At 38.9% G+C, this 17,447-nt stretch overlaps 1 protein-coding gene across 1 annotated transcript in view; it reads left to right on the plus strand.

The window, feature by feature from the left end:
• TYK2 (tyrosine kinase 2) overlaps positions 1-17,447 on the plus strand; it is a 229,282-nt gene that overhangs the window by 55,505 nt on the left and 156,330 nt on the right. Inside the window, exons 2-6 of the mRNA XM_053718015.1 lie at positions 26-230; positions 568-691; positions 1,996-2,149; positions 4,755-4,918; positions 9,382-9,751. Of these exons, the coding sequence (XP_053573990.1) occupies positions 53-230; positions 568-691; positions 1,996-2,149; positions 4,755-4,918; positions 9,382-9,751 (990 nt within the window). The 5' untranslated portion in view covers positions 26-52. The remainder of the gene's footprint in view (positions 1-25; positions 231-567; positions 692-1,995; positions 2,150-4,754; positions 4,919-9,381; positions 9,752-17,447) is intronic.

The raw sequence follows: 17,447 nt of genomic DNA on the forward strand, positions 1-17,447 counted from the left end.
TAAATGTTGTTTTCTCTGCCCACAGCCAAAGTTTGCTGCTTCATCCAAAGAGATGTCCCTGTGTCAGTGTGCTGTTAAGCACAGTGATTCAGACATGGAAGGTTGCCGCTTTACAGCAGCTGGGTTAAGAGTGTATCTCTACTGGAGCAATGGCAAAGAGCACTATATCAGCTACTCAGAAGGTTCTACCACTGCAGAGGAGATCTGCATCAACATTGCCCAGAGAATTGGTAAGAGTACAGCTATGTGTTTCAAAGCAGTCTGAGATGTTTTTGAGTCATGGGTTCTGTTTTTTTTCAAGAGCAGGGTAACACGTTAACATGCATAGGAGGGAGCTATATAAAAACAATGTCTGTCTGTCACTGCAAGACGGCACACACAGGATGAAGCTTTAGGTTGCGTTACCTGTATGGTGACACAGCGGCACAAGCAAAATGATCAGATTTGTATTTGATATCTCTAGTCAAGAATGAGTTAAATTGATGCATACCATGTCATCTGGTATGAGGCTGTTGTTATAACTGTAAACTGATTGATGTGTTATAATATTTGCTTTTTGTCTTCTAGGAATTACGCCTCTCTGCTACACTCTATTTGCTCTGTATGATGTCCAAGCAGGATGTTGGTTTCCTCCCAATCATTTGTTTAACATAACTAAAGATATGAAACTGTTCCTCCATTTTCGAATGAGGTGACTGACCTGATTTTTGTCTATAACATTTTCATTTAAAAGTGTGTGCACTGTATATGTATGAATGTGTGTGTATATATGCATATTTGTGTGTGTGTGTATATATCTATGTATGTATACGTGTGTGTGTGTGTGTGTGTGTGTATATAACATAATATATATTTTTTTTTAGAAATTATGAGTACACTTTATGAATTTATGGCTTATGATTGGTAGCTTCATGCGTATGCAACTTACCAGTCATATACTGCTGAGTTTAATTTTATCTATGCGTTTCACCCCTTTGCGGGTCTTAAAACGCATAGGCAGTGTCTATAAATTTGTCCATCATTCTTCTATTTATGATTATGTGTACGTTTATCATAAGATATTTTATTTGATTAAATTAGTCTTCATTTGTATATTCTAGATCTTTGTTGGTTTTTCCATAATAACAGTATATAAATTGCTAAACCTTTGTTATTACATTATGTTTTTACATTTTATTTGTGGTCTTGTAGTAGGAGACTACCTTTGGGTTTTTAGCAGGATCCATATACCTTTTAGTCCATAGTAAGTTTCCCCCTTATCCCATAGCAACAAACATTGATGCACAAATTACATTTTAATTTTGCATTACCAGGTTCCTATAAATTCTGACTTTACATATGCCTCCCCCTCAATACTTGACCTGTTCCAACACGAAGCTAAACTTCAGAATGCCTATCAATATTTCTGTTTATTTATACTGATTCCTAGAGTTCTACCTTGAGAGTTTGGCCAGTTGTACCATATAGCCGACACTCCACCAGTTTTTTCTTTCTGCCTTTTGAGCTTTCTCTGGCAATATATATTGGTGATTTTCTAATTCCACTCCATTTAAAGGATTGCTAAACACAATACAATAGCATAATGAATAAATGCATAATGAAGAGACAATGCAAAAGCACTTAGGTTGAATTTCAAATGAGAAGTAGATATTTTTTTTGTCTGACAAATGTGAAAGTAAGTTACATTTTCCTTCTTAATGCATCATGTGACAGCTATTGGCCAATTACACAATGCATATACATATATCCTGTGAATCTTGCACATGCTCAGTAGGAGCTGGTGCCTCAAAGTGTGCATATAAAAAATTTGTGCACATTTAGGTAATGGAGGTGCATTGGAAAATTGCTTAAAACTACATGCTCTATCTGAATCATAAAAGTTAAATTTTACCTTGACTGTCCCTTTAAGTGATTTATTTCCTTTTCTTTCCTTATTTTTATTTTCTCTATATCGCCTCCTGACATTTTATAAAACATTTTTCTTTGTTCTTTCAGGTATTATTTTAGGAACTGGCATGGAATGAATGAAAAAGAGCCTATAGTCTGTCGAAATGTGCCAAAGAGTGGTGATTCCAGTGAGGATAAGAGTAATAATGAGCATTCGGGTGCCATTATGGACTGGGCATCATTTGAATACCTTTTTGAGCAGGTACTGAGCCATAGCATCATTTGTAGTCATAACTAATTACTTCTGAATTCAGGGACTGCTGTAATTGGTAGTGTGCCTCTAGGGGGAGCTGTCTGGTCTTACACATATTGGCACTTGGTAGAATTTGTAATGAAGATGGTGTATCCCAAGATAATGAATTAAAGGGATGTTTAAAACCTCTTGCTTGAGTATATAAAAAAATGTTAAAAGGTTTCTCTCACATTTCATAGATCTTTTGCATTTGAGAGCTTAAAGGGACATCACAAGTGTTTTTTTTATGATTCAGATAGAGCTTGCAATTCTAAATATCTTTCCAATTTGCGTCTTATCTAATTTGCTTTGTTCTTTTGGTATCCTTTGTTGAGATCCATACCCAGGTTGGCTTAGGGGCTGGGAACTAGCTGCTGATTGGTGGCTGCACATATATATCTCTTATTATTGGCTTACTGATGTCTGCAGCTAGCACCCAGTGGTGTATTGTTGCTCCTTAAATAAAGGATACCAACAGAATGAAGCAAATTTGATAATAGAAGGAATTTAGAAATTTGTTTTAAATTGTATGTTCTATCTGAATCATAAATGAAAAATGTGGGTTTTAATGTCCCTTTAATTTCTGAGCCATACTATGAATATATAAAACAATTGACTTTACATTTGTGTCCATGAAAGAATAGTAGTTAAATGGACCTTAAATGAAACTTTCACGGTTCAGATAGTTCTTGCAATTTTTAAAAAGACATTTCAATTTAATTCTGTAATTCGGTTTGTTCTTTTGGTATCCTTTGTTGAAAAGCATACCTAGGTAGGCTCAGGAGCAGCAGTGCATTACTGTGCAAGGGTTAAACATAGCAGTGTAGTAATAAAATACAATAAAACAAGGAGCATTTTCTTTATGTCCTTTAATGTTCCTTTAAAATAAGACCTAATCATAGAGCTCTTGTCTGAACAATGCAATTTAATATATTTCAAATTTATGCATGTTCAACAGAAACATAACTGGACATGAAACCACACATTTTTCTTTCATGATTCAGATAGAGAATACAATTTTAAACACGATTCCAATTTACTTTTGCTTCATTCTTCAGATATGCTTTGTTGAAGAAATAGCAATGCACATGGGTGAGCCAATCACACGAGGCATCTATGTGCAGCCACCAATCAGCAGCTACAGAACCTATTTAGATATGCTTTTCAACAAAGGATATCAAGAGAATGAAGCAAATGAGATAATAGAAGTAAATTGGAATGTTGTTTAAAATATGCTCTTTCTAAATTGTGAAAGAAACAAATTTGGGTTTCATGTCCCTTTAATCCAGCTCCTATGTTTTTAATGTACACACATATGTATTTTTTTTCTTTGTTGCATTTAACATTTTAAAAAGTACTGTTTTATAGTTTTGTTTTTTTAAAAACTGATTTTCCTGTACTGAGGGGAGAAAACAATACTTTATTTGTTTTTGTGCTTCTGAGGAATGTCAGTCAACCTCTGGAGTTGTGGCAGTTCTGCTTATTATCCAGTGAGCATTTAGATCTGAAGGATCAGTTGTACACAGACAGACACTTCCTGTTAGATTTGAAATAAAAAACTTAAACATTTTATTTTTTCTAGCAAAAAAATATTTCTAACGTGTTTAAATAGTGCTTTGTCATCTTATACAGTGTACTCCACAGAAATGATTTTCAGCCAGGTGGCACTATGAAGTAGCTGGATAGAGACAGTGTAATACATTGCAATATTATAACAATTTCTGTTATTTATAAATGTTACTTGAGCTAGCCAAAGCATAAATTAATTGCATAATTGAACATATTTATTTAATAATATTTTGTTCAATAAACATTGAAAAATATTATTTATTATTGGCTTAACTTTTAGCCGGGTGGTCAGTAAAATCAGATGGGTGGTTTGCCCATTAATAGGTTGTAGGGAGAACATGGATATACATTATATACGTTTTTAGAGCTTATAACCATCTCAATTTCCTGTCGCACTTCTTCTTAAAGGGACAGTAAACACCTTGTAATTATAAGACATTTCTGTGTTGCTATAGAATAACATATCAGTCAAATCTACACATTTTTAAAACAATGCAATGCCTTGTTTGCTGCATTTGTTTTTCAATCACCAAACTCCACCCACAAGTTGCCTTATTTGGTTGGCTTGAGTCTGCAAACAATAAAGCTAGCCACTGTCCTATTGCTAGTTTAAAATGCATTGTTTTGTAGCTGTATCCAGATATGAGAATTAAAAAAAATCAACACAATTTTCAAAGCTAAATTACAGTAAAGGGGGAAAAAATAAATAATGCAATTATATTGCGAAATTGTTATCCTACTCATAACTAAATTTTATGTAAAAACTTTTCAAGGTGTTTACTGTCTATTTAAATTAGCATCTTCTAAACAAATAAGAGAAAAAAACCCTAGTAAATATCCTGTACGCAATTTTCTCCTGTACTACAGTTCTTCTCTAGAACCGCTAGTTATGAAATGCGTGTTGGTCCTACTCTCCTAGATTTGCAGCTCTTCTGTGTATAAAAGATGCAAATTTGATTTTTTTTTTCCCCACATGACACTGGTATTGTTTTTTGCATCTCTACAGGGCAAGTATGACTTTGTGAATGATGTGGTGTCACTTAAGGATTTTCGGATGGAGCAAGACATCCACAGGTTTAAAAATGAGAGCCTTGGCATGGCTGTACTGCACCTCTCTCACATTGCCATCAAGAAGCAAGTGTCGCTTGAAGAAGTTGCGAGGCAAATCAGGTGACCTGAGTCTAAGAATCCTACTTCTAGTAAATTTTATAAGCTAACAAAATATTTATTTGGGTTTATAAAAAAAATGGCTTTGTATTTAAACCAATGTTAGAGCTATAATAATACTGGTGGGGTCTGAAGGGATGGGTAACCCTATGACATGAGTGTAGGTAGTAACTCCAGAGGTTTGAGTGAATGGGTCTCGCATACACCATGAAAGTAAGTAGAAACCCCTCCTTTTCGTCCTTTACTGAGTTTAGTTTCTAATTAACTGGGCCCTAACCCTATGCCATAAGTGTAGGTAGAAACTCCTCCCATATGTTAGAGGGAATGGGTTCCCTGTACACCATGAAAGTAAGTAGAAGTCTGTGGGGAAGGGTGTCCCCTATGTCTTCAGAGTAGGTAGATACTTCTCTCAGATGTCTGAGGGGAAGGGTATCCCCTATGTCATGAGGGTGGATAGATACTTCTCTCAGTTGTCTGAAGGGATGACTCCATACCCTATGTCATGAGAGTAAGCAGATACTTCTCACAGGTGTCTGAGGGTTTGGGTACACACCCTTTGTCATGACAGTAAGCAGATACTCCTCCCGGAAGTCTGAGGGTTTGGGTACACACCCTATGTCATGAGAGTAAGCAGATACTTCTCACAGGTGTCTGAGGGTTTGGGTACACACCCTATGTCATGAGAGTAAGCAGATACTTCTCACAGGTGTCTGAGGGTTTGGGTACACACCCTATGTCATGACAGTAAGCAGATACTCCTCCCGGAAGTCTGAGGGTTTGGGTACACACCCTATGTCATGAGAGTAAGCAGATACTTCTCACAGGTGTCTGAGGGTTTGGGTACACACCCTATGTCATGAGAGTAAGCAGATACTCCTCCCGGAAGTCTGAGGGAGTGGGTACACACCCTATGTCATGGGAGTAGGTAGATACTTCTCACAGGTGTCTGAGGGTTTGGGTACACACCCTATGTCATGGGAGCAGGTAGATAATTCTCCCAGATGTCTGAGGTATTGGTTATACCCTATGTCATGATTCATATAGAGCATGTCATTTTAAATAACTTTCTAATTTACTTCTATTTAAAGCAGGGAGGTATGCTTAGGAGCCGGGCCATTTCTGGAACACTATATGGCAGCAGATTTGCAAGAATGTTGTTACTCTTTTGCAAGAGCTCTAGACGGTAGCCCTATTTTCTGCCATGTAGTGCTCCTTATGCCTACCTAGGTAGCTCTTCAACAAAGAATTTCATGGGAATGAAGCAAATTTGATAATTGAAGTTAATTGAATACATTTTAATAATTGTATGCTCAGTCTTATTAACTAAAGATAATTTTTGGGTTTCTTATCCCTTTAAGATACCCTTATGGACACCACTTCACTATTTATATAACATTTACTGTATATAGGCAATATGTATAGAAGAAAAATGTGCATTACCAAAGTAAATATTTTAATCAATCACATGTACATAATATCAACATAAAAATATAGAAAAGTATATTAATGAAAAGGATAAAGAGCAAGCTCCCTGGATAATGCCTATGGCTACAATGTGTCCAAATTCCAAATCCATCTTTCTTCCTTATACAGGATATCTTTATCACCGCTCCTAGCTTTCCTATATGCCTTATCTATCTTCTCTCTAACTTACCATGTAGCAGAATGTAACATTCTCTATAGCTAAAAATGTCCCAGAAACTGTATTCTGTGCTTAGGGAGATATTATTTTCTGTTGTAATGTAAACATCAGCCTAGCCACAGGAAATACAGGTGATAGTGCTGTTTTATTTACTTAAAGGGCCATAATACCCAAATGTTTAAACACTTGAAAGTGATGTAGCATAGCTGTAAAAAGCTGACTAGAAAATATCTCCTGAACATCTCTTTGTAAAAAAGAAAGATATTTTACCTCAAAAGTTCCTCAGTAGCCACCTCCCATTGTAAAGGATTTCTAAGCAGCATTTTAGTGTCTGTCCTAGGACAGCTTAGGGGATGAGCCTCGTGAACTCTCATATTATTTCACCAATCAGGTAAAGGAAGCTTACTGTCAAATCTCATGAGATCACAGTAAGAGTTCATGACCTCAGCACTGCTGATGCTGATTGGCTGCTGTTCATTTCTTCATTTTTTTTATTTTTTTTTACCTGCAGCTGGGAGCAGGTGAAGTATAACTTTTTACACAGAACTTACTCTGCTGGGGTGAGGAGATTGTGAGGTAAAATATCTTCCTTTTTTACATAGAGTTGCTCAGGTGATATTTTCCTGTCAGCTTTTTACAGTTATACTGCATCAGTTTCAAGTGATTTAGCATATGAGTATTATGTCCCTTTAAATAGGCTCAGTTTAAAATAGCTGATCTTTATCTGACTGCCAGTATTATATCCTTAAAACTTGGCCATCCTGGCAGTTTATTTGGTAATCTGGGGGCAAATATACACCTTTTAGGACATGTGGGTAATCAATGTGCCAGATTCCATTAAAGGGACATGAAACCCAAAATGTTTCTTTCATTATTCAGACAGAGCATACAATTTTAAATAACTTTTAGTTTTACTTCTATTATCAAATTTGCTTAATTCTCTTTGTTGAAGGAGCAGCAATGTACTACTTGAGACCTAACTGAACACATCCAATTAGCCAATGGTAAGAGGCATATATTTGCAGCCACCAATCGGCAGCTAGCTCCCAGAAACGCATTGCTGCTCCTGAGCCTACCTAGGTTGTCTTTTCAACAATGGATACTAAGAGAACAAAGCAAAATAAAAATAGAAATAAAATAGTAATTTGTTAAAAAGTGTATGTTGTATTTGAATAATGAAAGACACATTTTGGGTTTCATGTCCCTTGAAACTTTCAAAACAATTTGCTGCTAGTAGAGTTGTCAAATTAAAGGTACATATAGTATCCTATTAAATGAACATACCAGCCAAGTGTGAACACTTTATGAGTAAATGAATGCATTATTTGCTGCAATTGTTTTGGCTAAACGTCTCCCCTCCTGCTTGCCTTATGCTGGGGGCCAGTAAGGTACATATATTCGGTAGAGTTATGCTTGTAAAGTCTGCCGTATTGACAGTATTTAGAAACCCACCATTTTCAGAATTACTGGAATATTAAATTACTGGAAATTTCAATTACTGGAAAAGGGAACAAAAAAAATAATGAAAGTATACTGCAACATTTTGTTACCACACACAATTAAACATTTTATATTAAAATGTCAGTGTTTCATGTCTCTAATCATGGGCGTTGCCATTATGGAACCTGGAACCTGGGTTATACTGCAGTGCAGTAGCGGACCTACTCGATTTTTTTTTTGTGGACCCCCCAATGGTAACTTAGTAAAAAAAAAAAATACATTCTGCTCTGTATAATGATTTTGAGGATAGATAGATGGACCTGCTTCTTGCACTAATAAAAGGCTTCCCTGCATTAGGATTGTAAACATTCTTTGTATAGGCTGGCTGTTATGGGCCCCCCTACAGTTCATGGGCCCTGTTGCCACTGCACCTGCTGCACCAATGGTAGTTCCGCCCCCTGCTGCGGTGATCTGAAGGAGAGTTTCTGCTCATGTGCAAACAGGTTAGCACTAAAATGTAGTGAAAGTCAGATTTCAACATGGCGACACCGTGACTAGTGGGAGGCAGGGAATGACCTCAAATACTATGTTTATAAAATGTATTTGATGTTTAACACCCCTTTAATATTGCATCAAAATCTCTTTAGCCTACTAAAACGGTAGAGTTAAAAATCAGTAGCGTTAAAAATAAAATTATGCAATAAAACGCACACATAAATAGTAATAATAATACAGACTAATATGTAGGAAGATATCCAAAGGGAAAAGTTCCATGGAAACGGTCCCACAAATACAAATAGTTCCAATGATGTTCCTCAAAAGGAAGAGAAAAAAACAGATCATAGCATAATACTGTGTATATCTTCACTCCCCTGATGGAAGAGTTGCTACCCAGCTGGTATTTTACCGAAATGGCCGTCATTTTTTAGGTTTAGATCAAAGTTAAAAAATAAAAATTTAATATAGAAATAAAAATGCTAACATGGTCAAACTTCTTCTAAGTGTATTGTAATCTAATTATCAGAAGAGGATTATTTAAAATCAGTCCTCGCAGCTTTAATTCCAAATTTATGCTAATGAGCTTGCCCAGTATTGTTTTTCTCTCCAGAAAAGGTGGCAACCCTACTCATCAGTAGACTGGAAAATATTTAGATTTCTTAAAGGGCCATGAAACCCAAAAAATGTCTTTCTTGATTCAGATAGAGAATACAATTTAAAAAAAGTTTCCAATTTACTTCTATTATCAAACTTGCTTAATTCTCATGTTATTCTTTGTTGGAGAGATATGAACCAAGAAATAATTTTTTGGGGGTTTTATGTGCCTTTAAATAAATGCGTTCTATGTTATCAGTTATTTCACTTTTTTTTTCTTGGTTCCCCACAGCTTCAAAGAGTGTATACCGAAATCATTTTGTCGCCAAATCCAGCAAAACAACTATCTCACTAAATTCCGCATGAGGAATGTATTTAAGAAGTTTGTTCGCCGTTTCCACCTTCATACAGTTGGCCCAGGCAAACTGACTGAGCAGGACGTCATGTACAAGTATCTATCCACCTTGGAGAATTTGGCATCCAGGTTCGGTTGTGAGGTCTTCAAGGTTCTGTCCCTGGACCAGCCAACAGATGGAGAGAAACTCTATATAAATGGGGGCTATGTAGAGCACTCAGGAATGGAAAGCAGAGAAACCACAGCATCTCACCAGGTTATGGTCAATGGAACAGAAGGAATTCAGTGGAGGCTTATTAAAGAGGAGGTTAGTTTATCAAAAAAGTTAAAGGGATACTAAACCCAAATTTTTTCTTTCATGATTTAGATAGAACATGCCATTTTAAACAACTTTCTAATTTACTCCTATTATCAAATTTTCTACGTTCTCTTGCTATCTTTATTTGAAAAAGTAGGGAAGTAAGCATAGGAGCCGTCCTATTTTAGGTTCAGCACCCTGGATAACGCTTGCTGATGGGTACATTTAGCCACCAATCAGCAAGCGCAACCCAAGTGCTGAACCAAAAATGGGCCGGCTCCTAAGCTTACATTCTTTCTTTTCCAATAAAGATAGCAAGAGAACAAAGAATATTAGAAAGTTGCTTAAAATTGCCTGCTTTATCTGAATCATGAAAGAAAAAAATTTGGGTTTGGTATCCCTTTAACAGAAAATACTAATGGACTGTCTTTTTTTGTCAGTTACAAATGTTTGCATTGACTGTTTTGATAATCATGTGTCTGAAGTTACAGTTGTAATTATTGTTTTTCTATGTTGCTAGTGGATCTTGTTTTACATGCAAAATATAATGTACTGGGCACGTCACGCAGTTATAGATGTTAAAGAGACAGTAACATCAAAATGTAATTTTCATGATTAAGATAGAGCCTGCAATTTTAAACAACTTTCCAACTAGCGCTGCGGAATCTGTTGGCGCTCTACAAATAACCGATAATAATAATAAAACTTCTATTATCAAATCTTCTTTGTTCTTTTGGTATCCTTTGTTGAATAGAATACCTAGGTATGCACTTTTGGGAGCTAGTTGGTGATTGGTGGCTGCGATTTGGGTTACCAGATGTGTTAAGCTAGTTGCCAGTTGTGCATTGCTGGTCCTGAACCTTATTCCCTTTATACTAGCTCACAGTCTTTGTTCTTAAACATGAGAGAGAACTGTATTTCCTTCCTAAGATAGGGAGAGCCCATGACTTCATTCCTTACTGTTGGGAAATACAACACTTGGCCACCAGGAGAAGGCAAAGACACCCCAGCCAAAGGCTTAAATATTCCTCCTACTTCCTCATTACCCCAGTCATTCTTTGCCTTTCGTCACAATAGGAGGTGGCCGAGAATTGTCAGAAGATTCGGAGAGTCCTGAAAAAGGGTATCTGCCCTTCGAGATAGGACTGGAGTTTTAAGTAGTCATGTCAATCTCTCAGTGAGAGTATTGATGAAAGTTAGAGAGAGTCTGGAGATGCAGGGAAAGTTTTTCTACGAAACCATCCAGGCTACTGCTAACAGCTCCTAAGCAATCTTCACTGCCTGCTTTCTTTCACTCAAGTCCATGTCAGGAGCGCTGCTATAAGACGGTCACACTTGAGAGGCTGTGTTCTGTTCCACAGCATGGATCCTGGAGGTAAGATTGTTTCAATTTTTTACACTTAAAACACTGTAACGGGGTCACAGTGTGGCTCCTTTATACCTTGATAGGATCCAGGGTTAATATCCTCTGAGGGGGGTTTATTGAACTGTTGGGGTTAATTAATCAGTGTATTAATTATTTACATGCAGCTTTGTGTGATTTTATTTTCTGGGCTGATAGACTGTGTGTTTTTAGCTGGAACAAACAGGTTTCACTTTCGTTTTTGAAAGTGTTGCACAGCTCCTATTAACTTGCTGTACTTTTCATAGCATTTGGTCTATGTTCTTTTCCTCCATTCCGGCTGAGAATTCAACCGAGAGCGTTTCCTCTGTTAACTGTCTGGGTCTTGGAGGTGGTGAATGCTCCAGCCATTGGGAGTATATATAAAAAAAGAGTTCTCTTATCCTAAGTACCAGGGTGGAATTCCTGAGTGCTATAATAGACTCCATGTCCATGAGGATATTTCTAACAGACCAGAGACGTTGCAAGCTAACTTCGGCATGTCTTGCCCTCCGGACCTCCTTGAGTCCCTCTGTGGTTGTGTATGGAGGTGATTGGTCTCATGGTGTCCTGCATGGACATCATTCCTTTTGCCAGGTTCCGTTTCAGACCTTTACAACGGTACATGTTGAGACAGTGGAACGGCGATCATTCTGATCTGTCTCTACCGATTGTAGGAAGGCACAGGGGTTGTGGACTGAGGAGGAGTCCTCCCTCCCGATCAATTTTGGAACTACATACAATCTTCAATGCCTTGAAGGCTTGGCCACTTCTGGGTTTGTCCCAGTTTATCAGATTCCAATCAGACAATATATCCTCGGTGGCTTACATCAACCATCAGGGGGAACAAGAAGTTCCTTGGCGATGAAGGAAGTATCTCAGATTCTGGAGTGGGCGGAGGCCCACAGCTGTTCACTGTCAGCGATCCACATTCTGGGTGTGGACAACTGGGAGGCGGATTTTCTCAGCAGGCAATCCTTCCACCCAGGGAAATGGTCTCTCCATCCCAAGGTGTTTGCAGAGATATGCAGCAAGTGGGGTACGCCGGAGATAGATCTCATGGCGTCCTGTCTCAATACCAAGCTACCCTGGTACGGATTGAGGTCGTGGGATCCCCAAGCGGATCTAATAGATGCACTAGCAGTGCCCTGGAGGTTCAAACTCACATCTTTTTCTTCCATTACCGCTTCTTCCTCGAGTGGTGGCCCGCATCAAGCAGGAGCGGGTTTCAGTAATCCTGATGCTCCATCGTGGCTGCGAAGGATGTGGTTCGTGGATCTAGTAGGGATGTCTTCATGTCCTCTGTGGAGGTTACCTTGTCGCAGAGACCTGCTGTTACAAGGTCAATTTGTTCATCAAAATCTAGATTCTCTGAGGATGACTGCGTGGAGATTGAACGCTTAGTCTTGGAAAAGAGAGGTTTCTCTGAGAGTGTCATTGATACTCTTATTCATGCTTGTAAACCAATTACTCTGAGTATCTACCACAAAGGGTGGAGGAACTACTTATTTTGGTGTGAAGTGTGGTTTTTCCTGGCACAGAGTTAAGGTTGCCAGGATCTTATCTTTTCTCCAGGATGGACTGGAGAAGGGCCCTACTGCTAGTTCCCTGAGAGGACAGATTTCGGCCTTGTCGGTTTTATTGCACAAGAGGCTGGCTGAGACTTCCAGACGAGCAGTCCATTAAGGCTCTGATTGGAGCCAATCGGATTGAACTTGATTCTGATTGGCTGATTCCATCAGCCAATCAGAATATTCCTACCTTAATTCCGATTGGCTGATAGAATCCTATCAGCCAATCGGAATTCGAGAGACGCCATCTTGGATGACGTCATTTAAAGGAACCGTCATTCGGCGAGTAGGCGTCGGGAGAAGAGGATGTTCCGCGTCGGATGGAAGATGATGGCTCCCGAAGAAAGAAGATTGAAGATGCCGTTGATAGAAGACTTCAGCCGGATCATGGACCTCTTCAGCTCCCGCTTGGATGAAGACTTCAGCCGGATCATGGACCTCTTCAGCTCCCGCTTGGATGATAACTTCAGCCGGATCATGGACCTCTTCAGCCCCCCGCTTGGGCTTGGATCAGGACATCGGAGGAGCTCTTCTGGATCGATCAGTGAACCTGGTATGGTGAAGATAAGGTAGGAAGATCTTCAGGGGCTTAGTGTTAGGTTTATTTAAGGGGGTTTGGGTTAGATTAGGGGTATGTGGGTGGTGGGTTGTAATGTTGGGGGGGGTATTGTATGGTTTTTTTTACAGGCAAAAGAGCTGAATTCTTTGGGGCATGCCCGCAAAGGGCCCTGTTCAGGGCTGGTAAGGTAAAAGAGCTTTGAACTTTAGTAATTTAGAATAGGGTAGGGCATTTTTTTATTTTGGGGGTCTTTGTTATTTTATTAGGGGGCTTAGAGCAGGTGTAATTAGTTTAAAATTGTTGTAATATTTTTCTGATGTTTGTAAATATTTTTTTATTTTTTGTAACTTAGTTCTTTTTTATTTTTTGTACTTTAGTTAGTTTATTTCATTGTATTTATTTGTAGATATTGTATTTAATTAATGTATTGATAATTTAGTGTTAGGTTTAATTGTAGGTAATTGTAGTTATTTTATTTAATTAATTTATTGATAATGTAGTGTTAGGTTTAATTGTAACTTAGGTTAGGATTTATTTTACAGGTAATTTTGTAATTATTTTAACTATTTTAGCTATTGTACCTGGTTAAAATAAATACAAAGTTACCTGTAAAATAAATATAAATCCTAAAATAGCTATAATATAAATATAATTTATATTGTAGCTATATTAGGATTTATTTTACAGGTAAGTATTTAGCTTTAAATAGGAATAATTTATTTAATAAGAGTTAATTAATTTCGTTAGATGTAAATTATATTTAATTTAGGGGGGTGTTAGTGTTAAGGTTAGACTTAGCTTTAGGGGTTAATAAATTTATTAGAATAGCGGTGAGCTCCAGTCGGCAGATTAGGGGTTAATGTTTGAAGTTAGGTGTCGGCGATGTTAGGGAGGGCAGATTAGGGGTTAATACTATTTATTATAGGGTTAGTGAGGCGGATTAGGGGTTAATAACTTTATAATAATAGCGGTGCGGTCCGCTCGGCAGATTAGGGGTTAATAAGTGTAGGCAGGTGGAGGCGACGTTGTGGGGGGCAGATTAGGGGTTAATAAATATAATATAGGGGTCGGCGGTGTTAGGGACAGCAGATTAGGGGTACATAGGGATAATTTAGGTGGCGGGGGTGGACGGAGCGGCAGATTAGGGGTTAATAATAATATGCAGGGGTCAGCGATAGCGGGGGCAGCAGATTAGGGGTTAATAAGTGTAAGGTTAGGGGTGTTTAGACTCGGGGTACATGTTAGGGTGTTAGGTGCAGACGTAGGAAGTGTTTCCCCATAGGAAACAATGGGGCTGCGTTAGGAGCTGAACGCGGCTTTTTTGCAGGTGTTAGGTTTTAGGTGTTAGGTTTTTTTTTCAGCTCAAACAGCCCCATTGTTTCTTATGGGGGAATCGTACACGAGCACGTTTTTGAGGCTGGCCGCGTCCGTAAGCAACTCTGGTATCGAGAGTTGAAGTTGCGTTAAATATGCTATACGCTCCTTTTTTGGAGCCTAACGCAGCCATTCTGTGGACTCTCAATGCCAGAGTTATTTTAAAGGTGCGGCCAGAAAAAAGCCAGCGTTAGATACGCGGGTCGTTACCGACAAAACTCTAAATCTAGCCGAGAGTTTCTGAGATCCCTGCTTTGCAATGTGAGTTCCCTTATCTGATTTTTCATGCAGATAATGCAGTTTTACGTACTAAATTAGGTTTTCTTCCTAAGGTTGTGTCAAATCCCAACATCAATCAAGAGATTGTGGTTCCTTCCTTGTGTCCTAATCCTTCTTTAGAAAATGAACGTTTACTTCACCTTGCGGATGTGGTTCGCGCCTTGAAAGTCTTTCTTCAGGCTATTAAGGAGTTTAGACAATCTTCCTCTTTGTTGTCTATTCGGGAAAGCGTATGGGGCAGAAGGCTATTTCCACTTCCCTATCTTTTTGGTTAAGGAGTGTCATCCGCTTAGCTTAAGAGACAGCGGGACATTATCTTCCTGAGAGGATTACGGCTCATTCCACTATAGCAGTGGCTTCCTCTTGGGCCTTTAAGAACGAGGCCTCTATGGATCAGATTTCTACCTGGTCTTCCTTACATACTTTTTTCTCATTTTTACTGGTTTGATGTTTTTGCTTCGGCTGAAGCAGTTTTGGGAGAAAAGCTTTGCAGACTGTGGTGCCCTCAGAATAGGGTCCGCCTCTTCCTTTTTGTTCCCTCCCGTTATTCATTCAGTGTCCTCTGGAGCTTGGATATAGTTTTCCTAACAGTAAGCAATGAAGCCGTGGACTCTCCCTATATTAGGAAGGGAAACATAATTTATGCTTACCAGATAAATTCCTTTCCTTCCGGATAGGGAGTGTCCAAGGTCCCCGCCCGTTTTATCTTGTCTAAGGGCGGCCACCTATTATTTATCTTATTCTTATTGCACCATTTATACCCTGATATTTCTCCTACTTTTCCTTGTGCCCTTGGCAGAATGACTGGGGTAATGAGGAAGTGGGAGAGATATTTAAGCCTTTGGCTGGGGTGTCTTTGCCTCCTCCTGGTGGCCAGGTGTTATATTTCCCAACAGTAAGGAATAAAGCCGTGGACTCTCTCTATCCGGAAGGAAAGAATTTGTCTAGTAAGCATAAATTATGTTTTTTTGCTTAAACACATTTTTAATGTGACAACAAATGAAGACCAACTCTTCCCAACTTTGTGCTCTTCTTCCAATTTCCTTATATTTTTCTCTTTCTTCCGTTGGACACGAGTGGGAGGGTCTCCTGTTCAATGTTGTTATTTCTATTATATTGTTAATGTTTCTGCCTTCCTGCAAGTAGTTATGAATCATTTTGGTTTCATGTAGTGTTACTTAGAACATGAAGAAAATAACGTACCCTGGGCTTCTGTCTGCCGCAATCTCGCTAAAAGTAGCAAGATTGCACGATTTCTGCATGCCCTACGAGTGGGGCAGTGAAGAAATATAGTTGCAGAGTTACTGATGCATCGTATAGCCGTGCTGCCGATCGTTGGTGGCGTGGGAGAGTTAAGGTGGGAGGCGGTGGGCGGCCCATCACTGGGGGATGGGAGGGACTAGAACTGGTGGGACCGCTACACTACAGCGAAAAACAGAATTTATGTTTACCTGATAAATTACTTTCTCCAACGGTGTGTCCGGTCCACGGCGTCATCCTTACTTGTGGGATATTCTCTTCCCCAACAGGAAATGGCAAAGAGCCCAGCAAAGCTGGTCACATGATCCCTCCTAGGCTCCGCCTACCCCAGTCATTCGACCGACGTTAAGGAGGAATATTTGCATAGGAGAAACCATATGATACCGTGGTGACTGTAGTTAAAGAAAATAAATTATCAGACCTGATTAAAAAACCAGGGCGGGCCGTGGACCGGACACACCGTTGGAGAAAGTAATTAATCAGGTAAACATAAATTCTGTTTTCTCCAACATAGGTGTGTCCGGTCCACGGCGTCATCCTTACTTGTGGGAACCAATACCAAAGCTTTAGGACACGGATGAAGGGAGGGAGCAAATCAGGTCACCTAAATGGAAGGCACCACGGCTTGCAAAACCTTTCTCCCAAAAATAGCCTCAGAAGAAGCAAAAGTATCAAACTTGTAAAATTTGGTAAAAGTGTGCAGTGAAGACCAAGTCGCTGCCCTACATATCTGATCAACAGAAGCCTCGTTCTTGAAGGCCCATGTGGAAGCCACAGCCCTAGTGGAATGAGCTGTGATTCTTTCAGGAGGCTGCCGTCCGGCAGTCTCGTAAGCCAATCTGATGATGCTTTTAATCCAAAAAGAGAGAGAGGTAGAAGTTGCTTTTTGACCTCTCCTTTTACCAGAATAAACAACAAACAAGGAAGATGTTTGTCTAAAATCCTTTGTAGCATCTAAATAGAATTTTAGAGCGCGAACAACATCCAAATTGTGCAACAAACGTTCCTTCTTCGAAACTGGTTTCGGACACAAAGAAGGCACGACTATCTCCTGGTTAATGTTTTTGTTAGAAACAACTTTTGGAAGAAAACCAGGTTTAGTACGTAAAACCACCTTATCTGCATGGAACACCAGATAAGGAGGAGAACACTGCAGAGCAGATAATTCTGAAACTCTTCTAGCAGAAGAAATTGCAACCAAAAACAAAACTTTCCAAGATAATAACTTAATATCAACGGAATGTAAGGGTTCAAACGGAACCCCCTGAAGAACTGAAAGAA

Source organism: Bombina bombina, chromosome 6, assembly GCF_027579735.1.
Source record: "Bombina bombina isolate aBomBom1 chromosome 6, aBomBom1.pri, whole genome shotgun sequence".
Lineage (NCBI taxonomy): Eukaryota > Metazoa > Chordata > Amphibia > Anura > Bombinatoridae > Bombina > Bombina bombina.